This window comes from Crotalus tigris, unplaced genomic scaffold (assembly GCF_016545835.1).
Source record: "Crotalus tigris isolate CLP2741 ecotype Arizona unplaced genomic scaffold, ASM1654583v1 scf7180000020958.120268, whole genome shotgun sequence".
In the NCBI taxonomy this organism is placed as follows: Eukaryota; Metazoa; Chordata; class Lepidosauria; order Squamata; family Viperidae; genus Crotalus; species Crotalus tigris.
The window spans coordinates 1-8,913 of NW_024098277.1; the positions used below are offsets into that span (position 1 = coordinate 1).

At 36.0% G+C, this 8,913-nt stretch overlaps 1 protein-coding gene across 1 annotated transcript; it reads right to left on the minus strand.

The window, feature by feature from the left end:
- Window positions 1-3,042: 3,042 nt before the first annotated feature.
- LOC120319765 (vomeronasal type-2 receptor 26-like) lies at window positions 3,043-8,058 on the minus strand. The gene is made up of 4 exons (XM_039368952.1): window positions 7,859-8,058; window positions 7,039-7,330; window positions 4,079-4,205; window positions 3,043-3,941 (listed from the first exon to the last, which is right to left on the minus strand). The coding sequence occupies exons 1-4, from the start codon at window positions 8,056-8,058 to the stop codon at window positions 3,043-3,045; spliced, it is 1,518 nt and encodes a 505-aa protein (XP_039224886.1).
- Between the last annotated feature and the right edge of the window lie 855 nt (window positions 8,059-8,913).

The following is an 8,913-nucleotide window of genomic DNA, read 5'->3' on the forward strand; positions in this document are numbered from 1 at the left end:
TTTTGCTATTGCACTCAGCAGAGGGGGTACCAGGCTCCGCCCCTGACTCCACTATTCTCATATCCCAAACACTCAGTACACATTCACACTCAATTTATATACATAAAAATAAAAATATTCACATTCATATGACCTAAATACAATAAAAAAAATTATACATAACAGGGCCACCATTCATCTACATACATACACATACCCACAACAAACATTCTCTAAAAAATATTGCCTCTCTGTGTCCCAGGCTGGTCCAGGCAAGTTGCTGTTACCAGAGACTGATTACCATTGGTTTAGGCAAGTCGCTGTTACCAGAGACTGACGACCATCGCTCTAGGCAAGTTGCTGTTACCAGAGACTGACTAACATTGTCTTAGGAAAGCTGCTGTCACCAGAGACTGACAATCATTGGCTTAGGCAAGTTGCTATCACCAGAGACTGGCTACCATCGTCATAGGCAAGCTGCTACTATCATAGACTGGCTAACATCATTCTAAAAAGGTTGCTGTTATTAGGGACTGACTACTACTGTTGTACACCAGCTGCTGTTACCAGGACCTGACTACCATTGTCTCCTGTCAGTCTTACTGCCTGAGGAAAACTATCATCATCCCACGTGAGTTACATCAAAAGAGATTAACCATCACCACCCCATGGGCATGGCTGACAATTGTGACTGAACATCACCATGCTACATGCCCTCTTAGGCAGAGGTGCCAATGTGAGAGACCTCTTGGGTCGGCAGCCAACCAAAGAGGGGGCCAAGAGGGTCAAGACTATAGCGCTCCCTCCAGGGGTGGTGCTATATATACAACTGGTAAAGTATGTGGGACATCATACTACCAATGATGAGAACAGGGGAAGTATCACTTGCAGAGTAGTCCAGAGTAACGAGTTTCTTCCTCAATTAGGGTTGCATGTGCATTATAATTTAGGCCACTTGCCCTGTCCATAGGGTTTGTTTATCTATCTATCTATCTATCTATCTATCTATCTATCTATCTATCTATCTATCTATCTATCTACCTACCTACCTACCTACCTACCTACCTACCTACCTACCTACATACATTTCTACCTACATACTTATATACCTATCTATTATCAACATCAAGTGAATATTCAAAATTTTCTTTGGGTTTTTTCATGTTTGTAGTTCCTCCCTATATCAGAGAGGGCTGTACATGTTTTCTAGGACTTGTGCTGAATTTTAGGTGATTTTCTTGAAAAATGCCACACTTCTTATTGTAAACCCATTCAAATCACTCTTTGTTATGGTCATTGGTCAGCATACACATTGAAGGAAGGATGAGACAGAAGGAAGAATACATTTCATTTCACTACATTTCCCATATTATTAATATATGATAACAGGTTGCTCTGGAAATGGATTTATTGATAGAATGAATGGTTATGAATCAGCATGAACACCTATTTCAAAATGCAGTTAAATGTACAGGATTCACAAACTCAATACATTCTACATTTCAAGAGCCCTAAAATATTCAAACCTGCTATCATATAATATTATGCTCAATACACATTAATAAAATGACAAAAACAGTTCTTACTATATTTATGTAGTGCTTTATTCTTTTTTGTCACTAATTTCTCTGGGCAAGAAAGATCACATGTTATACTAATTTCTCTTTGTGAGTTGCTCCCTATGGTTGATGTCAGCCCAGCAAACAATGATGTAGATTTTGGCAAAAATATGCATCCCAGTAATGCAGAACTGAAGGACAAGACAGAGAAGACCTCCACAGCTACCATGGTGTTTCCTTTTGTGCTCAGGGAGACTAGAAAGAAGGAGATCCAAACACTGCAAAAGACCAACATGCTGAAGGTGATGAACTTGGCTTCATCAAAGCTGTCAGGTAATTTATGGGCAACAAAAGCCACCATAAAGCTGGCAAGAGCTAAGATATACATGTAGCCCCAGTCACACATCCCAGTAATGCAGCACTGAAGGACAAGACAGAGAAGACCTTCACAGCTACCATGGCGTTTACTTTTGTGCTCAGGGAGACTGGAAAGAAGGAGATCCAAACACTGCAAAAGACCAACATGCTGAAGGTGACGAACTTGGGTTCATCAAAGCTGTCAGGTAATTTATGGACAACAAAAGCCACCATAAAGCTGGCAAAAGCTATGATATACATGTAGCCCAAGTCACAATATCTAAGTATATTTCATTGATCCATTGATTTAGTCACTTTGTTGAAGAATGAAATAAGATTTGTTTGGCATGACCTCTTTTTGATGAATCAATGCTGCTTGAGCAAGGGAATGAACTAGAAGACTTAAAAAGTCCCTTCCAATTCTGTTATTCTGTTATTCTACTACAGGTTATAACCTTGTTTGTTTCAAGGTGTTGGAAGATTTGTTGCTTGATTATCTTTTTCCAAGATCTTTCCAGGTATTGATGTCAGGCTGATTGATCTATAATTTCATGGATCTATTTTTTTCTCCTTTTTTTGATTAAGGACATCAAAATCTCCTTAATCAAAAATTAAAATAAATGAACAATGAGAGGAGAAACAAAGGTAGTGAGGGAAAATACAGATATAATAGCAATCTCAGAGGACCTAGAGAATAACCTGGCCTAGAAAGAGTGTTGAGCTTCTTTGTCTTTAAAATCACTTCCAACTCTAAGATTTAGAACAGAATTTCATGGTATGAATTTATCACTTCCCACAAGAGATGTCTGTACATAAACTAATATCCTGTTTTTAACTTTTGAATTATAGAAAAACCGAAATGGAAAAGGCCCAAATATCAGGCTCTTTCCCGAAAATTCTACTAAAAACAATCTTTGATTTTGTGAGGAGGTGAAAATTGCACGTAAATGTCTTCATTTCTATCATCAATAGATCAGCAACTGAAAATAGCTCTAGCTACGTTAATAGGTACTTCAGTTCATTTTTCTATTTCATTAAAATGTAAAATCAGGTTACCTAAATGAAATCCTTATGTAATTATGGTCACTAGGACTTCCTATTCTTGTTTGTTAGGAATTTCTCCTAGTGAGAAAAGTCACAAGTTATACTAATTTCTCTTTGTGAGATGCTCCCTTTGGTTTAGTTCAGGCCGGAAAACAATGATGTAGCATTTTGGCAAGAATATGCATCCCAGTAATGCAGCACTGGAGGACAAGATGGAGAAGATCTCCACAGCTACCATGGCTTTTCCCTTTGTACTCAGATAGGTTGGAAAGAAGGAGATCCACACACTGCAAAAGGCCAACATGCTGAAGGTGATGAACTTGGCTTCATTAAAGCTGTCAGGTAATTTATGGGCAAGAAAAGCTACAATAAAGCTGGCAATGGCCAAGACACCCATATAGCCCAATACAAAATAAAAGAAGAAAGCTGACCCCTCATTGCATTGTAAAATAATTTCTTGGAGCTGTAAATGCATGTCCAACTCAGGGAATGGTGGAGATGTTGACAACCAAAGAATACAAATACATACTTGGAAAAAGGAGCAGCTAAGGACAGTAGAAAAAGCCAATTTTTTTCCTAACCATCTTCTCATTTGAGATCCCGGTTTAGTGGCCATGAAAGCAACAACCACAATGATGGTTTTGGACAGCACACTAGAAATAGCCACTGAGAATGTGGTTCCAAAAGTTGATTGTCGGAGAAGGCAGGTCACTTTACCAGGTTGGCTGAGGAAAAACAAAGAAGAAAGAAAACAGAGCAGAAGAGAAACAAGCAGGGTGTAGGTGAGGGACTGGTTGTTGGCTTTGACAATGGGAGTGTCCCTGTGCTTAATAAAAGTTCCAAGTACCCAAGATGTCAAGAAAAAGAAACCAAGAGCTGATGAGGCTAAACCAATTCCTAAGGGTTCTTCAATAGTTAGAAACACCACCCGTTTCAGGATACATCCACTCTTTTCTTTATTTGGATAATGATCTTCTGGACATTCAAAACAGTCATCCATATCTGGGAGGAAAGTCAAAGAAATTTGTTATCTAGGCATTCCAAATCAATGAAACTCATTTTATTAATTGTATGCATCGTAAACTTGTATATACAAGTTTGCTTAAGTCTAATGAAAAATGGTAGAATTCCTACCATACCATTTTGATTTGAAATCTTCCCTTGTGGGCATGGAACACAGTCATAGCAGCAGAACTGATCCCCTTCAATCCCTTTCTTCCAGTCCCCAGGAAAACAAGGGTCATTGCATCGAGAAAATGGAAGAACCTTACCATAAACAAACAAACAAAAAATATTTTAAAAAGGAGGGTTTTTAAAACAGTTTCTGATTTTTCTGATTTCAGATAGAAATGCATACCAAATATGCAACCATGGCGTTTACATTGTAATATCACCTTTTTCAATCTGACAAGTCATTGATCATCAACAACATTTGAAGGAATATGCCATTGTTTAGTTAAAAAAATCCCAGAAATTAGATTTTTAAAAAGATGTGTTCAGTATGGGATCCTAATTGACTAAGGCATGGTGGATTCATTAATTCGATACCTGGTTAAAAGCTGGACTCCAGACAATCAAATCTTTATCCATGGATAATTCCTTCCCTTTTGGAGCTTGTAGATCCATCTTTCCAACTCTAACTCTCTGAAAGGATCTGTTTGGAAAAGTGATCAAATTGGTGATGTCGAATCCACCTGTTGCTTCCCCTTTCTCATTCAGGAACACTTTCTCCCCAGCTGAATTGTTAAAAGAAATGCCTTGAAGAAATGGATGGAGCTACTTGAAAGAGAATAAAAGAGAGAGGATGTTGAGAACTATATAATAGAGAGGAGAAAATTATATTAAAGTTTCATTCAATCATTCTTCCAATTGCTATAACTATTATTAAATATATGTGCTTAGAATTTGGATAATCAATATTGCACGATAATGTACATGTCCACACTATATACCTAATTTAATATTAATATAAGGAAAGGAAAGAATGAACTGAAGCAGAAAGTAAAAAAGATTCTGAATGTTTGTAACTTCCTTGAATTATGTTTTAGGTTCACTACTTAAACAACTAATTCAAGATAAATCATATTTAATCTTTCCTCATCGATATACAGTTATTTGACAGTCTGAGGTCTGACTAATGTCCTTTAGTGAGTTTTTAGAATCTGAGATCCAAGAATTCCTCCATAGAGAGATGCAAGATAGAGATTATTGCAAACATGTTTCATACTGTGGATGCCTCATCTAAAAAGGACCATTTTTATTTCATTCCTCTAAAACTGTGATAGAGATAGGAAGCTCAGCTTTTTACCCATGAAAAGTTCATGAGCCACAAAAGGTTTTGGGGGAATTGACAGTTTTTGGAGAAGGCAATGATAAGTAATCTAAATTATCACTTTAACTAGCTCATATTGTGCAATGTATGGTGATTTAGTAAATAAAGTCTGCTGACATATAAACCATAATTTATACAGTAACATCTCAATGACCAGAATAATAACAGAAACTTCTTTTTCTGTAGGAAAAGAACGGTATGTCAGAGTCAAAAGGGACCAGAAGGTCTTTTAATCATATACTATTTCAGATAAATGGCAGTCCTTCGCTTAAAAATTTCCAGTGTAGGAGCATGCAAAACTTCTGAAGGCAAGCTGTTCCACTAATTCATTTTTAATTGTTCTCACCATCAGGAAATTCCAACTTATTTCTAAGTTGTTTTCTCAACATTGATTCCAAATGAAGAAAATATTAAGACTTTACACAATGGGTTCAAAAAATAATTCTACCTCAAACTGCTTATTGAAATACAAGAAATGTCCAATGAAAAGGGAATACCTGCCAAGCCTGGAGATGTGGAAGGTCAGGATTTTTACACATCATAGTTTTTTTTCTATTGGAATGTAATGTGTATAGAGCTTGCAAAGCATGAGCCACAGCATGAACAGCATTGTAGATACTATAGCTTTGTCCAGTCATTTCCATTTCAAAAGCAGGTCCAGGAAGATCCTCTAGCTTCATCTCGCCAGTGCACTGCCTACTCTGCTTTTCTTGTAATTCTCCTTTTGGAAATGAACAATCAAATAACTGTTCCCAAACTTCCCAAAGAAACTCATCTCTGTAGACTGAAAGAGGATTTATGGTCTGAAGAAATTCCTTGAAACCTGTAACTGCTGTTGAATGAACAGTGAATGAAATAGCTCCATGAAACATCTGGAGATCCCAACTGATTTGGAATCCTGATAATACAAAATCAATCTGTGCAGTCATGATCCATACCTTTCTAAATAATGAAATTTCCTTCCTTTCAGGATCTACCATAAATGTGACAATTCTTAGCCACATAATTGTCAATGCTTCTCCATAGACAAGAAATGCATTGGCTTTGCTATTTATCCAGTTCAAGGAAATAATTGAGATTGTTTGATAAATTTCTTGGAAGTCTTCCAGGTATACTTGTGAAAGCCTTTGTATGAATGATGAGCAGATCCCACTCTTTGCAAGTAAGGGCTGCATTTCTTGTAGGAAATTTTCTCCATTGTTGTTATCAATAGCAAAAATCCCAATCCAGGTCCACCTGAAATGGTGAATGAGTTGGATAATCCCAATGTACTGATGGTCCTCTTTTGGGACCATGAAATAAAGTGAAGAGAGCTTACTGTTCTCAAATTCCTCTTGGGCTAATGAGCCGTATGTCAGCTGCAAGAAAGTGGAGCAGTATTTTCTTCAGTTGTAAGATCAAATGGAATTGTCCTGATCTAGTTTTCATATATTATATATCGAAGGAAGGAATTCTTTTTGTGAATTTCTTCTAAGTATAAATATGGCAAGGAATTTCTTGGAATTACTTCAAACACATATAATTGATCAATTCTTTGACAGAAGCAAAGAGGTCTATGTTCATGTTTTTCCTCATGTAGGGAATGTCTACAGATATTCACTTCTTGTATTTGGCATTGTAATTTCAAAATTACGCTAACTAATAGACCTTAAGCCAGGCAGAACATCTTTTTACAAACCTTAGCTAATCTTAACACCCCTTAATTATTTCATAACAACATCAAGAACAGAACATAGAATTTTTCTGTTTAACCCTTTCACCACTTACTTGTGGAATCTTGAAGAATCTTGTAATTTCAGCAATATGAGATGATGTGACAAAATCCAATCCCCCAATAATAGCCACCAGATTCTTCTGGCTATCACACTTGTAGTTAGGGACAAATTCCTGGGATTTGAAAAGGAGGTCCAGAGTGGTGCGATAGGTCATCCTTGCATTGAGGTAACTGTCATAGATGTGGAACCCGAGAGTGATGTTAGGTAACATCTGGGAGTCTTCATTGATCTCCTTCACAGCAAAGGCCAAGGCAAGGACGTGTTGATGAAATTTGGTGATTATGCTACAAATAATTTAAATCCCCCATTGAAATTTTTTTACGAGCCTTGTAAGGTGTCATCATTTCCATATAAGTAAGAAACAACTTATGGTAGTAAGAAGACAATAGCTTTCCTAAAATGCTTAATAATTTGTACAGAGTTCAAATTTATTTTAAACAGCATTTCCATGATTTCCAACAAATATGTACTACAACAAATACAAGTAGTGGCCCTTTTCAAAGTAGTATATTTTCTATCACTTATTTACTGTATGTTTGTTTTAATAAGAGAGATAATGCCAAACCTTTTTTAAAAATTCTTTATGTCAGTAATTGTTCAAATAGAGACTTCTTGATTTTAAATTTTGTACATTTCATATCAAGGACTTTGAAAAAAATCTAAAGTTTATTTTTTCTCTCACAACCAGGTACAACTCAAAAAAAGAAGACATAGATTACATCAACAATCCTAAATGTATGAACAAAGATCTTTTAGTCGTAGAAAGGATTTTTGAAAGTCTGGGTAATATTGATAGAGAAAAAAATTCTTACGTTGGTATTTCATAAGGTTTTATAGAAGGGTTTTCACTAAATTTAATTTCATAAAGGTGGTAACCCATGTGAGATGCCATCACACCAATGATGAAGTCACCACGCTGATACCACTCATGTGGAACAAGGAACGCATCACTCACAGGACATCTCAGAGTAACTACTTTGTGCACCAAAAATATCAGAAAAAACATTTTCATGCTTTTGTTATTCTGAAAATCTTTTTCCTTTCTATTGATCAGGAAGTACATATAATCCAATACTTCATCTAAAGATTGATCCAAGGCTTATCTCTGAGAATGCACCTAATGAGAAAATCAATCAGTTTTTATTTAAAGATCCACATGAGCACAAAATTGCATCTTGAACACCATCAGGATTTGAACAGATATTCTGGCAGATGGAAACAGAGGATAGAAAGCTGAAGCAAAATATCTGACAGAGCCATTGTTACCCTTGTGCCAAACTTCCTGTGGTTCAAGTGTTACTTTATATCCAAACTGATACCTTGATCGTTGTTGAATATAGTTCCCTTCTGTGCAGCCTTTGGTGTTTTGGCCTAGTTAAGAAAACATGGTGATTCCTCTAGGAGGTAATTGTTTTGTTTTGATGAGATAATAATTGGCCAATGGTTCAACTATTTTTTTTTAAATGAGCAAATGGGAATGACAGTAATTTTTTTTTAAAAAAAGTTTCTTATTTATAAAATAGTTAGAACAAGGATGGACATAACGTAACATTCCAGTGTATATATTCCTAACAATCTGTTCCTCATCATACATATAATTCTTAATTTCTATATATACATATTTTTCTATACAATACAGTCTCTAATTTGTTTCTCTATATACTGACATAGTTTTATATATCTCTATCTTAACACTAACTTAAAACCCAAACATTTCTCCTTGATTCACACCAACAATAGAATTTGTCCCAGATTTCAAAGTAATCTGACTCTGTCTTGTCCTTCATTTCCATTGTGAGCCTATCCATATCAGCACACGATAAGATTTTCTATAAAATCTCTTCTTCTGTTGGAATTTCTTTCTTCC

Excerpts from the sequence above, each read along its gene's own strand:
- LOC120319765 (XM_039368952.1), bottom strand. The coding sequence starts at position 8,058 with ATGAAAATGTTTTTTCTGATATTTTTGGTGCACAAAGTAGTTACTCTG. Across the intron at positions 7,331-7,858 it reads AAACCTTATGAAATACCAAC|CATAATCACCAAATTTCATC; the intron begins GTAAGAATTTTT and ends AATTATTTGTAG. Across the intron at positions 4,206-7,038 it reads GATTCTTCAAGATTCCACAA|GTTCTTCCATTTTCTCGATG; the intron begins GTAAGTGGTGAA and ends GTTTATGGTAAG.